Source organism: Acromyrmex echinatior, chromosome 2 (assembly GCF_024713525.1).
Source record: "Acromyrmex echinatior isolate Ae372 chromosome 2, ASM2471352v2, whole genome shotgun sequence".
NCBI classification, from domain to species: domain Eukaryota; kingdom Metazoa; phylum Arthropoda; class Insecta; order Hymenoptera; family Formicidae; genus Acromyrmex; species Acromyrmex echinatior.
In genome coordinates, this window is record NC_141853.1 from 2,265,311 (window position 1) to 2,287,376 (window position 22,066).

Here is a 22,066-nt window from a genome sequence, read left to right on the forward strand (position 1 = left end):
CCTCTGCGCAAAGGTGCCTTGTACGTCAGCAGCGGCACTGCTGCAAGTACGTATTTATAGATGCGAATTACGCATTGCACTCACAGTTACTACTTGATAGTACTTGACAGTGCACGTTCAAACATGCAATTTCAAGAAGATTCCCGAATTTGTGCTTTTATATCTCAAAGAACAGTCTTTATGAACAGTATTCAACCGGCTACGTTGGTTGTCATAGATGAAAAAATACAGGAAATATTGTACGACACTAGTGAAGATGTTGTACGATATTTATCACAGGTAAGCCCCGTATAAATTATTTGAGACAGGGGACGAAATGCGAATCGACGTGCATTTCAGAAATATCCCGGCATTGTGTTTAATGATTACGGCTCATTAGTGTTAATGCCTGGAATAGTAGACTCTCATGTGCACGTAAACGAGCCCGGAAGAACCGAATGGGAAGGATTTCACACCGCTACACAAGCGGCTGCGGCTGGCGGTGTTACTACAATCGCGGATATGCCCTTGTAACAAATTATATTCTCTTATAACTATTGTCTGAACGATAAAATTATTTTTAAACACTATATCTATCTCTATACCAATCTTTCTCATGATATAGAAATTCTATCCCGCCTACTACCACTTTGGATAATCTCAAAGTTAAAGCAAGGGAAGCGTATGCGAAAACATTTGTAGACGTTGCATTTTGGGGCGGTGTGATACCAGGAAATCAGGTATGTTTTGTAAATGTTTAGATAAATATATTTATTCTTGCGAAATACATATGAACATGTATAAAATTATCTTCAAAGAATAATGATCTTAAAGTTGATCTAAAGTTGTCTTCGACTCAAAATTCGAATAAATTAATTTTTAAATCGCAGAAATGTTGTAAAATAAGACATTCGTACAACTTTAGATCGAATACAAAAACGTATAAATCATTTTCCATAAACTGCATATAAATTAATGAAATCTCGTACTTATTTATCGCGGCATAAATCAATCATGATAACGGAAATAATTTATAATAAGTAACGAAAAGGCCTTATCAGTCTGAGCTGCATATGCAAATCTACAATTCTATGCAATTCTACAATTGCGTGCCCAAATTATTTTTAGTCTTTAAACAATTTTAATTATATACTAGTTACTTGTAACAAAATATCACCACAAGTTCACAACACTAGTCGAAATGATTAAGACATCCATCATGGAATGTAGAGAGGTTCAAATCAAATCGTGGCTGAGATAATATGTTTCACAATAAATTATTTACAGCTTTTTGAGATGTTCATTGGCATTAAATTATATTATTTACAGATTTTTAGAATAGATACTTATTAGCATTAGTATTATTAAATTGCTTGGTAATTTAATTCGTGATATTACTATCCACATGGTCGAAAAACGATGCGCGGCGCGATCTCTGACTTCGTCGGAGTTCAAGCTTTGCTTTAGAATCCCATAAAAAACATTTTTTAAGACATTTCATAAAATAACTCTAAAAGAAATCTTAAAGTTATCTTATGTATCGATTTTACCTGCCTATCTTTAGAGATTAATATTTCGTTCATTATGCATATCTCGTTCATATTATAAAAATTGCAAAATGGTCCTCTTTAAAGGACTTTTCAACTCAATTTAGTCCGCTCTACCTACACGAGTGTTTTATCAAAACTTACCGGACACCCAGCCTGTATAAGGCTTGAGAAAACGGCTTTGAAAAATTCGGTTTACTAAAGTAAAATGTTTAACACAAGCTAATATTTTTTAAATTTAATTTAACATAATATATTACTGATATATTATTTTTTCGACAGAATTCAATGCTTTTTGTTCAAGTTACATTCGCATTTTTGCTTATATTGTATTAACGTTTTACTCTCTGTTAAATACTTACGATTCTTATGAAATATTTCTTAAAATGATCCAATCAAAATGTATATCGTATGCATTGTCTGCGATATATATTTATCCAACAAGAATACACACATTAGTACACGTGAAATGTATTATATCAGTACTATAACGATTACCCATCGTAATTATAGAAGTAGTGTAATAAAAAATAGACATAAAATACTCGTTTGTATCTGTTTTAAATTCAATATCGCTAAAATTCGTGAACGCGACTCGTTAAAAAGCGATACAATATGTAGCAATGTCAAAGAGATTACTATTATACATATAAACATTTGAACTTAAAGTACATCATGACTATGCAATTTCGCGAAAAACATGTTTTCTGCATTAATAATCTTAAACGGATCATATTTCGTAATTTTCATTATTCTTGCTATCACCATTCTTTCAAAAATTGTGTAATATTAATTACATACTCAAATATTATAAATTTTTTTTATGATAGAAAATTTTTTAAATTATAACAATCAAAAGAACAAATGAATTAGAAAATTCATTCGTAAATATATCCCAATAATTCACGGTTTCGTATAAACAACGGAATTGATTGCAACAGTGTTTATTGCAGTGACTTTCTCACATATACAAAAAAGTAATAAAAAATAACATATTATTATTTTCTAACTAACGAGTTATTTTTTAGAAATATAACAATAACGATAAGGAATTATTTTTATGAAGTAACGTTCTTAACTTTGTCATGAAAGTGAGAACGCATCCTGCGTCTTATCGTTTTATAATCAGATGTCCTTTTTTATTATGCTTATAACAGTTAAAATGAATTATCATCGATAAAATCGCAAATGTCACAAATGTTTTAAAAGATTTTTTTAAAGTGCTTTTTGCTGAATAGAATCTAAGTAATCTTCAATTAACGTAATCGCTAAAAATTATGTAAAGATTATATTAGGACTAAGAAAATTCTATAAAATGTACAGAACTAACTAATTTTTGAGTGATAAGAATGTTGTGAAGTAGGATATGCCCATTCGTACCTTAAATTAAATACAGATATATATACGTAATTGTTTTCTTTGCAAGAAAATTTTAAAATTTTTGCACTTACTGCAGCAAAAGTCGCCATTGATATTGAAAATAAGTTACCAGCTGTTAAATCACAAGGTATAAAACTTCTGTGAAGAGTCGTAATTAACAGCGATTTTAATCTCGGTGAGAATATATACCATTCCACAGCATATCTGTGAAAATAATAAAACTTAAGGTCATATAAGATTTTTAGAAATAATTATATCTTATTATAAGAAAACATAATACTTGTATGTATTATATATATTACATATATTTTATATATATAGAGGAAAGCCCCCTATTATGAGATAGGCACCTAATATGAGCGGCGTTTCTGCTAAATTAATAAACGCTATCTATTGGTTCCACCATGAATTTATTGCTCTTGGATTGAAAACTATTTAGTAGAAAATTCATTATTAAATCATGCTTGTAGTCATTATAAAAAAAGATTTTAGAATTTGGATGTCTTCAAGTTTCATTGAGATTTAAATCTTGTTTATTATTTAATAAATAAATATTTGGCAATAAATTCTTTATGTATCGATAGAGTAAGGCCGTACTAATAGAAAAATACGGGATACGTTGAATTATTTAATTATAGAAGTTAGATTTGATGATCGTAAAACTGTGAAAATCGTAATATGAAATACCCAGGATATTTCTAATATAAAATAATCCATGCGCCTATGTTATAGTGAAAATTGTTGCTAAAGAGTAAATGTTATTGTACAATAATAAAAAGGACAACGTCGAGTGCCTACTTCTGCGATGCTTGATTCCAACTACCTGAAGACGAGTTCTGGGTATAATTTATTACATACTCATTTTTTACGCACGCTGTGTTTGTTTGCATTTTAGAAACACGAAATAAAATTTTTTAATTGCAATACTAATATATTTTGCGTTTTACTATTGATTTCTCGGGGCATCTCATTAGGAGCACAATTTTTTGACTTTACGATTTTCTCACTTTTTACATTTTTTTAATTTTGAAAAAAAAATGGAATTTGAATTAAATTTTATATAATGTTATTTTAAAGCTTATTAAATTCCCTTCAAAATGACCTATTATTTTTTTAAATTCTGCCCATAAACTTCTAGCATTTATTTATTTTCAAAATGAACTCGGTGTCTCATAATAGGGGCCTTTCCTTTACATATGCATATGTATATCTTTTATTATATCTTTCCGTTAAAATGCATGCATGTATCAATTACAAATTAACTTTTCAAGGAAGCCTCTGTCTCAAATAAAATTTATACATACATAAACTGTATAATATATAATTGTATATTTCTCTGTATATATATATATATATATATATATATATATTTCAATGATATGTTTATAACTATTTACGCATAATATAAAGAAGTAAAAACCTAAAGATCTTGCCATAAGAAAAAATAAAACTTATATTTATTTCAAAATACAATATATTTATAAACACAATATATTCAGAACTTTTTAAATAGGAAAAATCATAAATTTATTTAAAATATGCATAAAAATATATGCAGGGCTAGGCAAAATACATCATTAAAGTATTTGAATACAAAATACTGTCAATCTTAGTACTTGAAATACAAAATATAAAATATAACAACTTACATATTTTAAATACAAGTACAATATATCTAAAATGCGTACAGCCCTGAATATACATGTGACAACTAACATTTTATATCTGGAACTTTTATCAACATTAATGATAAAAATATCAAACACAAGTAAAATAGTAAAATTCTTACATTTGATAGAATACATTTTGATTTTCATCTAACAATTTTTGATTAGGATAACATAGGATCATGAGCTGCAATATTAAGCCTATGATTACAATAATATATTTTAATAATTCCTCAAATTGATCAAATATGTATATAACCTACAATATAAAAAATTGAATATATTATAAATTTTTTTAATTCTTAACATTTGTTAATACTTTAACATTTATTAATATAATAGTTGTAATTATTTTCTCTTTTTATAAAAAATAAAAGATATAATAGCTTATAATAATAATATAAATAATAATATAAATATTATTTATAATAATATAAATAATAGCTTATAATATTTACTTTAATTCCAACCAGACTTATAATTACAACAGCAAATAACAATGATATTAATGCCACTATTTGATACATTGAATTTAGTACATCGACAAACCTGTAAAGAATAATAATATATTAATATATCACAAAATTATATATGTATAATATATTACAAATATATTATGCAGACTGTTACAAAAGACTCTTTTTTTAATTCTTTACTCTAAAACAAATTGATATTTCTTCAAACATATAACATATTTCTCGTATATCACTTGTTCGTTTGCCAATTTGTACAATATATTCATGCTGTTCATGTAGAATACGTGTTCAGTATTTTCACTAACTTCTATATCCGCTTTTGACATTATTTTCTCAAATTGTTGACTGCGAAATAAAAAAAAATTAATTTTCATAAAATTCGGTTTTCTGGACAGAATCAAAACAAAAGTTAATTGTGTACATACCTAATGATCGAGAACAAATCACAAGCATGAATGGTACGAGTAATATATATAGTTTCGATACTAACCAAATAATCATACCCGTTACAACTGTAATCATATTGTAGCAAAGAATTGGTAAAATACTTTAATTGAAATACTTGTCCTTATCTACTCTCCATTCAATAGGCAATACGAAAAACCGTGGTCGTGATTCATTGAGAGGCAATATAATATCGAGTAAAATCGGTTTAAATGGACTATTATAAATATTACTGTCATGAAGTATAATGTAACTGCAGTTTTAGTAAAAACATTGTTATATATTTTATATATTTATATATTTTGTATTTATATTTATTATTTATATACACAATTTATGCAAAATTATGAATAAATAATATTTTTAATGCAAAAATTATATGAACATCTGATTCTGCCAATAAAAGAAATCTTTTTTTACGAAGTTTTTTTACTAAATTTATATCTATATTTTTTAATATACAGTGTGTACTAACTTATCTATATGTATTCTTTGTGTGTACTCACTCGAATAAAATATTGTGAACTTTCGCGATAAAAGAGAATAATTCTTAAGAATACTCAACTCAAATTCAGTTGTAAATGTATTCCAATGGTTTTTCATTGCTTCATATAAATATCGTGTGTGAGCATAATAAATAATTTCATTAAAGTAATAATTGAAAAGAATGATTATTAAGTAAATCGGTGATATTTTTTGCGTACGTACCTTGTTACAGTTCCAAAACTCGTTCCATAATTTAATGATGAATATGAATATACAGGCAGTATGATAAGAAGTTTCAAAAACGATTTGCGTATTTTTCCAATTATCATATAATATCTAAGCGTAATATTAATTATTCCAAGTTATTAATTATGTTTTAGATATAAAAAAGTATATTTAAAATTCTCATATATATTTATTTATGATATATATTTATATTTATAATTATATACAGACTATTTTTTTCCGGGCAAGTAAATGTAAAGTTATTTTACATTTACTTGCCCGGAAAAAAATAGTCTGTATATAATTATAAATATAAAAATATATATCATAAATAAATATATGAGAAGTTGAAATCATTTTGATTCTCGAAATGTCAATAAAACAATAACATTAATGCTGATGAGAGTAAACAGCGTGCTAGAGAGAAGAGAGAGAGAGAGAGAGAGAGAGAGAGAGAGAGAGAGAGAGAGTGTGCAAAACCAATATATTTTAATAAATTTTCTATCGTCGAATGTTATTTTTTATTTTAATATAATATGTGTATGATATAATTATATATAATCTCATAAAAGTTTATTCTTATGAAATAAAAAAGAGTAGTTGAATCTTTTTGAAAACGACCCAAGTATCTATCGTATGCGTTGTTTACGTAATACACTTACCCGAAAATTGAAAATAAACTACATGAGCATATGTAAGATGCATTGTATCGGTACCTATCATTATGCTTATATTCATTAAAATTATAGCAGTAGAGTAATAAAAACTCAGCATAAAATATTTATAATAATTCTAAATTCAATATCTAAGATTCGCGAAAGTGATTCGTTAAGAAGTGATATCGCCATTGTCAAAGGGATTATTATAAACATTGAACTTAAAAAGTATATTATGATTGTGCAATTTTGCGAAAAATATATTTTTGCATTAATAATCTTAAACATATCATTTCGTAATTATCGCTATGTTTTTGTCATTCTATAAATTGTGTAACACTATTACACTAATCGCATATTCACTCGTGTAAAATATAATCTTTCGTGAAATAATTTTTTTAGAGTACTATCTTCTAATTCAGTTCAATATATCCTAATGATCGTTAATGCTGTTAATGGCCTCATATGCAACGGAATTGATTGTAACAATAGGATATTTTGATAAAAATTATACTAAGAAAACAATTAAGAAATTTAAATGATGCATATACAGTTAAAAAACTTATTTAGATTAGCCACACATGTTCAAACAAGTAAACTTGTCAAATATGTTTGCACAAATTTGCTTGTGCAAGTTTATTTGAACGTGTGGCAAAAAACAATTATAATTGTGCAGTTTTCTGCCATACACGTTTCAATTTATATACACGTCTGCACACACTGTGTAATTTTATGCCACATTAAGCCTGATATTTCATATGTCGTACAACAAGGCTTTTCAAGTCTGTTGATTGATTGTAGGACAGAGAAGTCCTCGGATCTCTTCGTCGCATGAAATATCAGCCTCTGGATTTATGCCGCGCGAGGATTTATGCCGCAAGTCAGGAATAGGAGTGAGACTAATTTGCACACAATCACTCTAGTATTGTTTATGTTTTTACGTTGTATTAGTATTGTGTTATGATTTCAGTTTTTCATTATTAATATTAATAAAATTATTGATAAAATTATTGAATTGATTTGTCAATGTAGTAAGTAACGCAGTCATATATTATAACCCACATAAAATGATAGAGGATTACAAAAGGCTTTATGTTATTTGATAACACTTAAGTAGAGAGATAGTTAGCAATGGAATATAGCAAAAAAACAAGTATTTAGTTCTTATACTTTTTGTTCAGTTTGATAATAGGGAGTTTTCGTAATAATGTGAATTTAGATACGGTGAATACTAAAGTCATGTTATTCTTTTCTTAATTAGTTGTTAAGAAGAAGATAACCTGACTTTAGTGTTCACCGATAAACGGTATTGCAAAAAGTCTCTATTGTCTTATATATTTTAACATTTAGGATATTTTTAGCGGGTGTAATTTATGTCCAAAACATACAAAGTGGATTCATTAAATCCAATAAATGCATTACATAGAATATATACATACCTCATAACACTTGTAACTTGTACAAACGATTATAATTATTATCTATTATTTTGTATATGAGATATGCGCGAGTGTGGTGTAGCAGACAGCGCATTGATCTATTATGCTAAAGATTCTGGGTTCGATCCCTTGTAGAACCGAAGATTTTCGTAAGTCCTCTCGGAAGACAATGGCAAACCACCAAGTAGTATTCTTGCCCAGCCTCCGTATTCTGTAACTTGTTATGACTACTAACGATATCGTTACTGTCATAACGAGTTAGGTAGGAGCAGGAAACCTCTCTACCAAAAATTGCCGTTCGAAATCCATGTTTAAACTGTAGGTCCCCATATACCTTGTGTATGATCAGCGCGCAGGTATATGAGAGAGAGAAACTCCTATACGTGCTGGTACAGTATATGGTGACAGTATATGGTAATTGAAGACGAAGACTTCGTACATACAGATATTTATCGTTATTATTCACATTTATGTCTTACTTCTAACCAGCATTTATAAATCTTGAGCCGTACATCCCACTTAAGAGTAATCGTGTATCCCATTTCTATAGAATGTACAGCAAAAATGCAAGTGTTTCAAAAAGGTTTTTTTTTTAATATAATAAATAAACATTTCGGATTCCTAATATATTTTTCATATTAACGAACAGTATTGATTGATAAACAGTAAACAGTTGTGATTGGTATAATTTATTTACTTTAAATATAGTAAATAATACTTCATAAATTAAGTTTCATTAAGGTGTGTGCCGTATATACCGGAGTACTCTATGTCGGGACTCCAAATATCCTTATGTAATAAATGCGGTTATGTGACAAATTAATATTATATAATAGCAATCTTCAAAAAGAGCATCGTCTCATTTGAGCATCGTCTTAAGATCATACAACATTAAAATGTACATGTAATGTCAATTTATATAAACCGAAAAACAATCATATGATGATTGTCTAAATATTGACTCTCATTATTTTGAATAATAATTATTTCAAATATAAGGCGAAGTTTTGCTAACGAATTTCTCGTTTCTCTTTCTGCCAAAGATTTATAATAAACGTGACAGAAATATTTATTAACATTGTATTCTCATAAAACATGCACCATATAATATTTTGTTTCTTATTTAACAGTTATGATACGAATGACGCGTGCTATGTGTTATCGATTGTTTGTTCAAGTCCAAGCTGTCAGAAATTACAGAATGTTAGGAATTGTCAGTACGAAGTAGCAATTTCCATCATAATATCATGTTAGTATCAATTGACATTTTTTTCTCTCAAATTCCAAGTAGTATTTGTATATTCTTTGCAACATATCATACACTGAAATAATGATATCGCGTGACGTAGTAAACACGCAAGTAAACCATGAGAGTGAAAACCACATTCTGCCTTCTGTATTATCGTTTTATTGATTGACGTCTTTTTTTACGCTAATAATTCATAGCTTGAATTGACCGTTAAAATTACAAATGTGAATTTTTTAATGTGCTTTTATTAAGCGGAATTTAAATAGTTTCTAATTAACTCTATTGCCCAAAGATTTTAGCAGAACTAAGAAAGCTCCATAAAATGTACGAAACTGATTAATCTTTGAATGATAAAAATGTTGTGAAATAGGATATGCTTGTTCGTAATACCTTAAATAAGATACAAATATATACACGAGTTGGTTTTGTACATCGCAAGTAAAAATTTTACATTGTTGCTACTTACTTTAGCAAAAGTCCCAATTGACATTGAACATAAGTTACCAGCTCTTAAACTGCAAGGTTCTAAACTTCTGTGAAGAGTTATAATTATCAACGATTTTAATCTCGGTGAAAATGTATACCATTCTACAGCGTATCTGTAAATATTAATTTATAATTTGTTTTTATACAGATTATTATAAATATCTGATTTAAAAGTCTAAACTTTTATATATTAGGTGTTTTTTAATGAAAGGTATTTTTTAATGAAAGAATGTTATTTATTTCACATGAGCATTAAAAAATACATTAATGAAAGTACTTCCCATCACTTGTAAAACGCTACGAATTAATTCCAACACCTAATATAAATATTTGTTTATATCTTTCTCATATAGAAGATATGTAAAGAAGATGCACGCATATACGTTTATCAACTACAAATTAATTTTTCAAGAAAAAAATCTGTTGTTATATAAACTATTAGGTGTTGGAATTAATTCGTAGCGTTTTACAAGAGATGGGAAGTACTTTCATTAATGTATTTTTTAATGCTCATGTGAAATAAATAACATTCTTTCATTAAAAACGCTACGAATTAATTCCAACACCTAATATATATAGTATATAATACTGAATACTGAACGCAGCTAGAAAAATGATTAATCAAATCAACATCGATACAATGTCGAATACGTACTGTTAAATGTTTTCGTTCTTTTCAATTTCATCGAAATGCGAATATTTGTCTGAAAGAGTGACTCCAAAAAAGGAATTTTTTTCGTCCGTTTTTTGGGCCCTCAATTTTTGCATTGAACTGTGTGCCAAATGATACCCTATAATAAGATATTAATTACAAAGAATTTCAGGTTGAAGCAACAATTATTATCATAGCTGGAGGAGAGGGGGGGGGGTCACATATTATGTCTATGCGAAAATCCATTTTCTTTTACATTCCCAGCTCTGATAATAATTGTTATTTCAATTTTAAACTTCTTTGTAATTAATGTTTTAATATAAGATAAAATTTGGCACACAATTCAGTTCCAAAATCGAGGGCCCAAAAAACAGATGATTTTTGGAGTTACTCTTTTTGTTATGTTTCAGCCAATTCTATATACTGAATATACAGTATATGCATATATACTGTGCTTTTAAACTTTGCATTAATTTTTTAATATAATAGACATATAAATACAATATTAATATTTTTTAAACACCAAAATATCATATTTTCCAGAATATGTATAAAAATATATGATAATCATTTTGCATCTGGAATTGTTATTAGCATTAATGATAAATATCAAATTAAGCAAAAGAGAAAAATTCTTACATTTGATAGAACACATTTTGACTTTCATCCAATAATTTTTGACCGGGATAACATAGAATTATCAGCAGCAGTAGTGTGCCTATAATTATTACAATATATTGGAGTAACTGTTCGAATTCATCCAACTCGTATACCATCTATAAAATATAGTATATTATATTATATTTTGTTTAACTTATTTAATATTTATCAATAGATTAATTTTTTCTTTTTTAGTAAACAGTTTATAAATAATACTGCAATGTTTACTAGAAGTGGAGCGAGACTTATAATTGCACCACATAAAAGTAACGATGTTAATGATACTATTCGGTACATTGAATTCAGTACACTAGCAAACCTGTAAAATAATATTAATATTTACAAAATTTTATATATACGTATATACTACAATATTTATTACACAAAGTATGATAAAATTATTTTTTTAATTCTTTACTTTAAAGCAAGTTGATATTTCTTTAAACATATAATGTATTCATCATATATCAATTGCTCGCTTGCCGATTTTTTGAACAATGCGTTCATGCCATTCATATAGCATCCGCCTTTGCTAACTTTCATATTGATACCCGTTTGTGATATTATTTTTTCAAATTGTTGACTGTAAAATAAAAATTTTAAAATAAAATTCAATAAAATTCTCTGGCTTCAAATGGACTTAAAAGGAAAGTTATTTATGTACGTACCTAATGATCGAAAATAAACTACAAGCATGAATAGTACGAGTAACATATATAGCGTCGATACCAATCAAAATAGCTACACCCGTCACAACCACAATTATGTTATAGCAAAACAGCGGTACGAAATATTTGTCTTTATCTATTTTATATTCTATAGACAACATGAAAAATCGTGGTCGTGACTCGTTAAGAGGCAATATAACATCAAGTAATATCGGTTTAATTAGAACCATTAGATATATAATTGTTATAATGTACAGTGCAACTGCATTTTCATAAAAAAATATTTTTGTATGTTTTATATATTTTATATATTTATAAATTATATACGCAATATACAATATTTATGCACAAAATTATATTATAAATAAATATATATTTATTAAAACAGGATAATGAAATGTCATATCACTTAATGACTGAACTATATTTGTGGAGTATCAGTTTTTTAACTAATATGAACAAATTCTGTTAGGTATGACATTAAGAATCAGAGTTGGACAAAGACGGACACATCAGTTTGTGAAATGACGAATAATAAATAAATCAATTGTTTATGATTGGCAGTTAACTGATTGAAAAATCATGAAGAAGCATCATATTTATGCCGTTAAAAAGTTTCTACATCCATGATCACTGCTCGATCTGATTTTAAATTTGGGTACCTGAAATTTACGGATACCCGAACATTACAAACATTCGAATCCCGATCCGATCCCGAAAAAAATTCCCGACCCAAATCCGAAATCTCGGGTATCTGCACACCCCTAATTAATAATATTTCATCGATGTATTTTTAAATTTAGACAAAGACGTGCAAAAAGAATTATATTTGTTAAGAGAGGAGGAAGGACTAAATTGGAACATTCAAAGATCACAAACCTTTGTTCATTAACTTTGTCCTAAACTTAACTCCGGTTATTCGTTAGAGACCATTTTCCAGACTTCGATAATTAATTCTATATCAGTTCAATATTAATTTTATTAACAATAAATATCTCTATCTTATTTTTAAAGCAAATGACATTTTGTATATCCTGCATTTTAAAAATTTGTTTGTCTCTTATTTCCATTCAATTTCGTTCGATTTGTGATGTCACACAAAATTTCTAAGAAATACAGTTTATTCGATCAGTTAAAAAAGCGAATACCCCACAATTTTTCAACAAGATAATTAAATAAGAAAATAGATTTTACCATTTAAATTTCTATAAAATAACTAGAAGGAAATTAATGTTAAAATTAATTGTCGAAAAAAGCAATTTTCCAAGATCATCTAAATGTCATCGTCATTTTTTAAATGGAATTATGTGATCTTTTACATAATATGATTCTTGTATAATAATTATTCTTATTAATAATTTACAAGATATTTATTAATAATTTACAACTTATTCTATAACTGATATATTTTGAAATGAAACATATAAAATATCTCGAAAACTATTATAATATAAATGTATAATATTTATTATTTACTATAATGGACACTCGCTGATCAACTTGACATATATTGTAAAGATCACGACCCTGAGTGACTTCTAACAGATTTTAGTCATCGCTTGTTATTCGTTATAAACAAAAAAAAGTTAAATTTACACTCCGCCTCTCGCTTTGTGTTATAAAGTGTATGCATAGAAGCAGTATATATATGCCATTCCTCTATGAGGGGTGGCACTCCCTAAGAAAAATAACTCAACCCATAAGTGTATGTTTTGCAACGCAAAACAAGAGTTATTCCACATTTCGAAAGCTATACAATAATTTGCAGTTAGACAATTAGCTATGTTTTTAGTTTAATTGAAAATGCTAAAAAAAAGTGCATATTTTACATACTTTATTATTTTTAACAAATAAATATCTCAAAAAAGATATAAGATATAAGAGTCAATGCGGGATGTATAGGCACGCAAAGAGACTAAGGAATTTAATCTAAGAAGAATATTACATTACCTAGAATATACATTTCCTAGACATTTTCAATAATTGTATCAAGATTTTCAAAATTCACTATTTTTATTGTGATAAAATCGACTAGAATAAAATAATTTGTAAGCTTTACAAAAATAATATTGTATCAATTTAAAAGATAATAAAAAATTTTAAAGTAATGTTTTGTATGAACGACATATTGATAACACTTCTTTCGCCGCGATATTTGAAAGATGATAGAAAGTGATTCGAAAGACAAATACTTTAATTAAAATATTTGTACCGCTTTTTTGTATTAATAGATATATTTGTATTAATAGATATATTTGTATTAATAGATATATTTTTGAAAAAACTTATATTATATATACACCTAATTAAAAAATGACCATGGCTTTATAAGATCATAAATAATTAATTTTTTCGGAAATAAATTTTATTATATTATTTGTCCTCCTCCTTCAAATTAATAATAAATAAATAATTAATAATAACATAATAATTAATAATAAATAAAAAGCCAACATTTTTTACTCTTTTTGTGATTTTCTATAAAATGAAGCAAGAACAAACAAATCTTTGAAAGATTTTTTTTCTTAGTCAACCTTCCACATATTTCTAATGTAAAATATAAAATGAAAAGTAAAAGAAAAAATTTCTATAATTTTACAGACGTTTATATACAATGATATATATAACATCATATAGGATTATATATAACTATACATAAATTTATATATAACTATTTGGAAAAAATGTATAATCATTATATATATATATATATATATATATATATATATATATATATATATATATATTAAAAATCTTTTTTAATCGGTCTTTTTAATAGGCTTTATTTCATGCTAAAAGAACATTCCTAAGTTTTTATTAAAAATATTAAGATTTAAAGGTCGCTAGTGAACAATTAAGAGTTTTTTAAAATTTTGTCAAATTGGGGCATTTAATTTGAGGATGTGGACAAAAGCACAAAGTGATTTACTTTAAACTTGTAAAAAAATTTTTTCTATCCTTAAAAATGTTTTATTAAATGCAACTTTTAAAGGCTCTGTAGGAGATCCCGGAAAAATTCTAATTGGATCTTGTTCTGAATGAACAGACGTACAAGGGGGAGTAATGATCCATTTGAACACTTGGAACCTTATTAAAATCAATTTTCAACTCAAAATTTGGTGATTTTTTCACATTAATCGGGCTATATTTCTTAAGGCATATATAGAGCTAAATGAATTATTGCACTAAGTACAGCGATCAAACACACATACAGTATCATATTTAAAATTCGGATTAAGTTATTTTTGCATCAAATCAAATTAAAGAAAATCGAAACTTTGATTTTAAAATCGTTCACTAGCGACCTCTAAATCTTAATGTTTTTTAAAATAAAAATTTAGGAATATTTCTTTTCATGAAATGGAAACTTTTGTGCTAAGAGGCCGATTAAAAAAAAATTTTTTTTTCTTGTCAGTCTAATGTATATGTATAATGTATATGTATAATGTATATGTATTGTATAAATATCAGGTTGCTTCTCGCCCTAATGAAGCGGACTGCAAGATTCACCAAATGTTGGATCTGAACACGGAGAAAACTCGAAACGCATAATCTTTATATAGAAATCATCCGTGGAAGCCTCTCAAGAATAGTATATGTATAACTTATATATATATATATATATATATATATACATATATGGTTACATATATTGTACTTATTAACATTTAAATTCGTACCATGTATTACTTAAAATTTATAAATATGTAAATGTGTTAAAAAGATTAAAATTAATATTTTCTTTGCAAAAGTTCTATAATGTTGATTTTGTTGACAAAAGAAATCTTTTATGGAGTTACTTATTAGATCTATATTTTTTAATATATAGTATTAATTTATTTATATATTTTATATGTAAACACTTACTTGCATAAATTAATGTAAATTTTTGTGATAGAATAGAATAATTCTTAAGAATACGCATTTCAAATTCATCCGTAAATATATTCCAGTGATTTTCCATAGCTTTATATAAATATCGTATCTGATCATAATAAAGAATTTCATAAAAATGATTAAAAAGCGTTATTGCGTATAATAAAGATCAGTAATGTTTTTCGCATACATACCTTGTCATGATTCATAAACTCATTTGAAAGCTTAATGATGAACAAGATAGAACAAACAATGTAATAAAAATTTTCGAAAACTCTTCGCATATTTTTCAATTGATCATGTAAAGTTAATATCTAAGAGTAAAATTAATTATTTTAAGTTATTAATATTATGTAATATATACAAGGTGTTCAAAAAAAGTCGAGATCCCGGATTTACTCAGAAGGATGACGTCTTTGAAAGTCAGTTTAACCTTGGATCACCAAGATCAAAGTAAGATCAATACGATTTTTTTTTAATGGAACTATCCTATTTTTGAAGCCAATACCTAATAACTAGGGTTCTAACGGTTAGTGTCTTATATTTATTTTTGCACAAAAAATTAATTTTTACATGAAAATGAAAAAAAAGGGTATAATCTCCAATGGCCTTGAAATCCAGGACAAATGTTATCCGTTACATGATCCTAAACAACATTCAAGAAGTTTTAATCGTCGGTCGGATACCTTCCGTAATGCTAATGCCAGCGATACTGTAATTTTCAAGCCTTATAATTCGAAAAATACTTAATGAAAAGTAATTTTATTACAGTGTTTTGACACCAGTTATTATATTCTGGCATAAAAAAATAGGATGTTCCATTTTAAAAATCAATTTGATCTTGACTTGACATTGGCGACGCCACCCAAAGTCAAACTGATAAAATCTATAAATAGATCTTTTTATATCTTACAACTTTTGTCTGAAACATTTCTTTCAAAAACATCATCTTCTCGAGTAAATCCGGAATCCTGACTGTTTTTAGACGTTCTATATATAGGGTGTCCTGCAATTTTTTGCCAAACACTTTTGTGTAGATAGCAAATTAAACTGAATCAAGAAGTCCTCTACCATTTTGCAATTTTCACAATGGTTAATGAAATATTAATTACTAAGAATTACCGAATATTGGTCTTCAATAATTTTTTTTTTAAATTCTGTTAACTTTACAGAGATAAAAATTGTTTATTTTCTTCTCATAGAGCTCTGAGAATTTTTTTAGAATTTTTTAAAAATTTTCTAATGCCGTGTTTTCTCATGTTAGTAAAAATAGTTGCCAATGAGAAAATGCAGTACTAAAAAATTAATTCAAAATTCTGAAAAAATTCTTAGAGCTCTATGAGAAGAAAATAAACAATTTTTGTCTCTTGCTGTTTTTCTTGCTGTTTTTCTGTAAAGTCGATGATATTTGAGTAAAAAATTATTAAAGACCAATATTTGGCAATTTTTAGTAATTAACTCGTCGTTTAGTAATTAACTCTCGTTAACTATTGCGAAAATTGCAAAACGGTAGAGGACTTTTTGACAGTTTAGTCTGCTCTATCTATACATAAAAACGCTTGGTAAAAAATTACGAGACACCCTGTACGTGTATGTGTACAGAATGTCCGATAAGTTTTGCTCCGGTAAACATTGCATGAAATGCGCTTATTATCAAATGCGCATCAACAACTCATGCGCAACTCATGGATAAATAGCCATCTAAACGTAGTTTATAATTGATTAAGCTTTTATCTAAAAAATGACTTAAAATAAAAATTTTTTAATATCTTTATTTAATTTTTTGAAAACTTGCTAATAATAGTTTAAGTTGTAAAAATTAGGACATTGTATAATTATAATATAAAATTATATATAATTATATAATAATCTTATAGATGTAATGGTTATGTATAACTACAAATTACACGTAAATTTATACATATTTATGTACAACCATATAAATTCATATAAAAATATATAAAGTAATGTATAATCTGTTATATATAAATTATGTATCATTTTATTATTTAATATATTTTTATGTAATTTTTTATATAGTTATATATTTATCATACAATTATACACATATACTTATATATGATTATGTATGAACAATTTTTTTCCCGGAGATGATTATATACAAATTTACATAGAGTTATATATAATCTTGTATAATATTATATTTTGTTGTGTGTGTATATATATATATATATATATATATATATATATATATATATATGTCTATAAGATTATATATAATTATATAAATCTATTAAACTGATCTATTATATTTTTGTTAGCATTATCTTTATTGGCATTCAGAATTCATGAATTATCATGAAGTATCCGTACATTCACGTAAGTTAAACAACGTTAAGTATGGATATGCTTTAGAATGGATAACTATTTGTATTAACCATGATAATTTTTTTTTAGTTTTTTTATCATAATTTTATTATCATTTCGTTATGTGATATTAAGCAATAAAATTTATTTTAACAATAAAACTTTATATAGATTAATTATAGCTTTCAAGTTTTCGGTACATATAATTATATATATATTTATAATACATCTAATTGTATCTATATGAGCAGATTTTGTATATATTTATGTATGATACCTTATATATATATACATATATATACATACATATATATATATATATATATATATATATATATATATATATATATATTATACATACATTTTTTCTACTATTTTTTCCCGGGCGAATTCATGTAAACGAAAACGTATTGACGCATTATTACCTCAAAAGGAAGCGAACTTATGTGAATTACAAGATATGAAATCGGTAACCATCTTCTTACGAATTTATTTTGTAATGGCCAAAGACCCAAGTGTGATAATAATATTTTATTGACATTATACTCTCGTAGAACATGCACCAGCATGATATTGCTATTTGAATGCTACGATACGAATGACACGCATATGTGTCATCATTTTTTTTCAAGTTTCCAGTAGTATGAAATTGTAGGTTGTCAAAAATTGTTAGCATATGCTCTAGCTACCATAGTGATATATAATAATAACTATGTATCTTAAAACTGAATTGCCATTCTTCCATTCCCCATCCTTATATTTCAAAAAGCACTTGAGGACTTGAGATATACTTTTTCTGGTTGAACACTTACATATACAAAATAATAACATTGCGTTATACTTTAACAGTGACATGCAAGTATTTATGAGCATGAGAATGAACACTTGGTGCCCTGTCTTGTTATTTTATTCATTAGTTATTACCGTCACAAATACTGATATAAAATTACGGAGTGACATGAGATTTATAGGCGACGGATTCGATTCCAACCCTTATTCTCATATGTGTACACGTCTCATAATACCTTGGTTTTATAAGAGATTGATTGGAGGATTAAAGAAATTACGAGTAAAGGAATATAAAGTGAATGATAATACATTTTTTGATAACTCATATTTTAATTATATCTACGTTTAGTATGAAATGTGTTATAATAAATAAATACAATCTCATTTACATATAGTAACAATACAGCATAAAAAAACATGACAAAGTATATATTGAATGGACAGACATAGTAATTGAGAGAGAATAATAAAACTGTAAAAAAAGTAGTGTTCTGAGTGATATTTTTATGTGACTAATCTCTCTCTTTTCTTTTGCAATTTTTAGCACGAGTTGCGATCATTAATAGACGCAGGTATAGTCGGTTTTAAGTGTTTCTTATGTCCGAGCGGAGTCGATGAATTTCCACATGTCTCTGTGGATGATGTGAAGAAAACTATTTTGGAATTACTATCTACAAAGACTGTGCTAGCGGTATCTATTGCATCACGCATTATACTTACATTCTCGTTATTATAAATCCAATCGTAAATGTGTTTGCAGTTTCACGCAGAATTTGAGCGAGATGAGAAAATGAATTTATTAAAAGGTACGTACGAATATAACACTTTCAAGTTTTTGCGAAAATCAATTTTTTTGTATTGCATATTTTTAGATGATCCAGGATTGTATGACACTTTCTTGCATATTCGACCCGATATTATGGAACTTGATGCCGTAAAATTAATTTGTGATTGGTGCATAAAATATAAGTAAGTCAAAGAGAAGGAGAGATTTTGGTTTTGATATTTTGGTGTTCTGTATAAAAATAATGTTTAAATAAAATTCTCAAGCTTTCGATGCCACATAGTACATTTGTCAAGCGCGGAATGTTTGGCATTAATAAAGGATGCCAAAACTCTTGGTGCACCTTTAACCGTAGAAACGTGCTATCACTACCTGGTATTAGCCGCGGAAGAGATTCCAGCAGGTTTTACTGAATTCAAATGTTGCCCGCCGATCAGGAAAAATAGTAATCGAGTAAATAAACTACTTTTTTGCCTAATATCCATTTTTCTTTTTAACAATTTCAATTGTAATCATCATCTTTATCTTCGATGATCAGATGTTACAAAACAATACCTATTTGAAAAAAATTTGTCATTATCTATCGATATATAACATGCAGAAATATTTTAATTGAATAAATTTTTAAGTTTTCACGAGTGATTTCTATATTTAATATCAGATTTAAACTTATTTGATAAAATTATTCGTGATAAGTCAATTTTCAATTTTATACAAATGTTTATAGGAACAATTGTGGCATGGTGTTAAAAACGGGACGTTAGATATGATTGTTTCGGATCATTCTCCCTGTGTGTCAGAATTGAAAACTTCCGGAAATTTTTTGACTGCTTGGGGTGGAATTTCTTCGTTGCAATTCGGTATAAATTTATATAAAATTTATCAGAAAGTATAAAATAAAAATATTATAGGATGGAAAAAGGGAGAGGGAAAGGGAAAAATAAATAATAGTGTCTTCAAAAATACAAATAGGGTTACCATTGATATGGACAGCCGCGAAAATGAGAGGCATACCATTTTTTGATGTTTCGAAGCTGTTAAGCAATCAACCTGCAAAGTTGTGCGGTCTCGAAGACCGTAAAGGTGATTTATCAGTTGGAAAGGACGCGGATTTTGTTATTTGGGATCCAGAGGAATCTATTAAGGTCAGTTCTGTTGTATATACGTTATTTTATTTTAATTTCGAAAAATACAGAGCACTGCGCGGGTATTATCAAAAAATTATTATATTTTTGCAGATCGAGGCAGACGACATTTATCACAAAAACAAAGTAAGTAAATACATAAGTTATACTGATTAAAATAGAAAATAATAATTCTTACGAAAAATCTCACCAAATTTCCAAAAATGTTTACAGCTAACACCGTATCAAGGAAAGATTCTATTTGGAAAAGTAATCGCAACTGTCCTTAGGGGACGATTTGTTTTTAAGGAGGGAAAGATTTGCGATAAACCTTTAGGGAAATTATTGTTAAATGCAAATATTTTGCAAACGATAAAAACCCAATAAACTTTATTTCGTTTCATCGCTCATGAATCTTTACAGATTTTTTCGTTTTTACTTTTAATCCATTAAAGCTTTAATCCATTAAGACCATGGCAAAATTAATAAAAGAGGAACAACTGGAAATAAGATCGAAGTATGAAAAGCATTTCTGATACATAAAAAGTACATCATAAAAATCAATTTTGCAACTAATTCTATAAACAAATTATTAAATATTAACAGTAGAGGGAAAACTAGTTATATCGATCTATAACGATTTATACATGATTTTGCAATTTTTCCAAAGATAAAAATTTTTCACCGCTTTTGCTTCTCATATGGATCGTTTTTTGCCCGTTTCTTGCACTCGCAAGCACTCGTGTATAATAACGAATATACACGAGTATGCGTATGAATATTTTTGAGGAGATTGCTCATTTTTAATATGCGTTTTTCCGTTGATGAACGATAAACGAGTATAATCATGAGTATTTTTTTAATGAATTGTCCGTTTTCAACGTGCGTGCGCGCACACACATACATATAAAAGTGAAACTCTTCAGCCAATACAGGTAACAGCAAATCTTGCCTGTGTCGAATATTGGTCAATAGGGCACCGATATACACAGCAGATCGCACGATGTTCTTCGAGAATGTGCAGAGTGAAATGGCTCGAAAAATCGTTACGATTTTTAGCGCTAACTGTTTCTCGACATTTATTCTATAATCATAAGTAGAACGTTTTTCATTAACATGAAACATTAATAAAAAATTATTATAAATATGTG

At 27.2% G+C, this 22,066-nt stretch overlaps 3 protein-coding genes across 7 annotated transcripts in view; 1 reads left to right on the top strand and 2 right to left on the bottom strand.

Moving 5' to 3' along the window:
• Positions 1–22,066, top strand: part of LOC105145587 (putative allantoinase 1) — a 29,222-nt gene that overhangs the window by 6,753 nt on the left and 403 nt on the right. The window contains exons 2-12 of one of the 3 annotated variants that reach the window (XM_011055247.2): positions 14–279; positions 340–509; positions 605–719; positions 19,552–19,698; positions 19,768–19,813; positions 19,880–19,976; positions 20,058–20,244; positions 20,519–20,651; positions 20,764–20,936; positions 21,030–21,062; positions 21,150–21,329. In XM_011055247.2, coding sequence (XP_011053549.1) covers positions 61–279; positions 340–509; positions 605–719; positions 19,552–19,698; positions 19,768–19,813; positions 19,880–19,976; positions 20,058–20,244; positions 20,519–20,651; positions 20,764–20,936; positions 21,030–21,062; positions 21,150–21,302 — 1,473 coding nt within the window. In that variant the 5' untranslated portion in view covers positions 14–60 and the 3' untranslated portion in view covers positions 21,303–21,329. Of the gene's footprint in view, positions 1–13; positions 280–339; positions 510–604; positions 720–19,551; positions 19,699–19,767; positions 19,814–19,879; positions 19,977–20,057; positions 20,245–20,518; positions 20,652–20,763; positions 20,937–21,029; positions 21,063–21,149; positions 21,330–22,066 lie in introns of those variants that run through there. The other 2 variants (XM_011055248.2, XM_087415369.1) reach the window with 2 other exon arrangements.
• Positions 730–6,310, bottom strand: LOC147910397 (odorant receptor 67a-like). Of its 2 annotated transcripts, none has more exons than XM_087415425.1 (5): positions 6,202–6,310; positions 5,032–5,122; positions 4,696–4,832; positions 2,978–3,110; positions 730–2,906 (listed from the first exon to the last, which is right to left on the bottom strand). In XM_087415425.1, exons 1-5 carry the CDS (start codon positions 6,306–6,308, stop codon positions 2,856–2,858), a joined length of 519 nt encoding a protein of 172 aa, XP_087271551.1. In that variant the 5' UTR covers positions 6,309–6,310; the 3' UTR covers positions 730–2,855. The 2 variants fall into 2 exon arrangements, with proteins under 2 accessions (XP_087271551.1, XP_087271558.1); XM_087415432.1 differs by lacking the exon at positions 6,202–6,310 and adding an exon at positions 5,230–5,394.
• On the bottom strand, positions 8,736–19,045 carry LOC147910398 (odorant receptor 2a-like). 2 transcript variants are annotated; one of them, XM_087415381.1, is made up of 9 exons: positions 18,644–19,045; positions 16,085–16,204; positions 15,882–15,999; positions 12,015–12,276; positions 11,765–11,929; positions 11,575–11,665; positions 11,326–11,462; positions 10,015–10,147; positions 8,736–9,621 (listed from the first exon to the last, which is right to left on the bottom strand). In XM_087415381.1, exons 1-9 carry the CDS (start codon positions 18,785–18,787, stop codon positions 9,556–9,558), a joined length of 1,236 nt encoding a protein of 411 aa, XP_087271507.1. In that variant the 5' UTR covers positions 18,788–19,045; the 3' UTR covers positions 8,736–9,555. The 2 variants fall into 2 exon arrangements, with proteins under 2 accessions (XP_087271507.1, XP_087271513.1); XM_087415387.1 differs by having other exon boundaries at positions 8,736–9,938; positions 18,644–19,038.

Excerpts from the sequence above, each read along its gene's own strand:
- LOC147910398 (XM_087415381.1), bottom strand. The coding sequence starts at position 18,787 with ATGCTGGTGCATGTTCTACGAGAGTATAATGTCAATAAAATATTATTA. Across the intron at positions 16,205-18,643 it reads TAAGTTCGCTTCCTTTTGAG|ATATTAACTTTACATGATCA; the intron begins GTAATAATGCGT and ends TTTTACTCTTAG. Across the intron at positions 9,622-10,014 it reads CAATTGGGACTTTTGCTAAA|TGTATGATATGTTGCAAAGA; the intron begins GTAAGTAGCAAC and ends TCATTATTTCAG.
- LOC147910397 (XM_087415432.1), bottom strand. The coding sequence starts at position 5,375 with ATGTCAAAAGCGGATATAGAAGTTAGTGAAAATACTGAACACGTATTC. Across the intron at positions 4,833-5,031 it reads TAAGTCTGGTTGGAATTAAA|GTTATATACATATTTGATCA; the intron begins GTAAATATTATA and ends TTTATATTGTAG. Across the intron at positions 2,907-2,977 it reads CAATGGCGACTTTTGCTGCA|GTACGAATGGGCATATCCTA; the intron begins GTAAGTGCAAAA and ends ATTTAATTTAAG.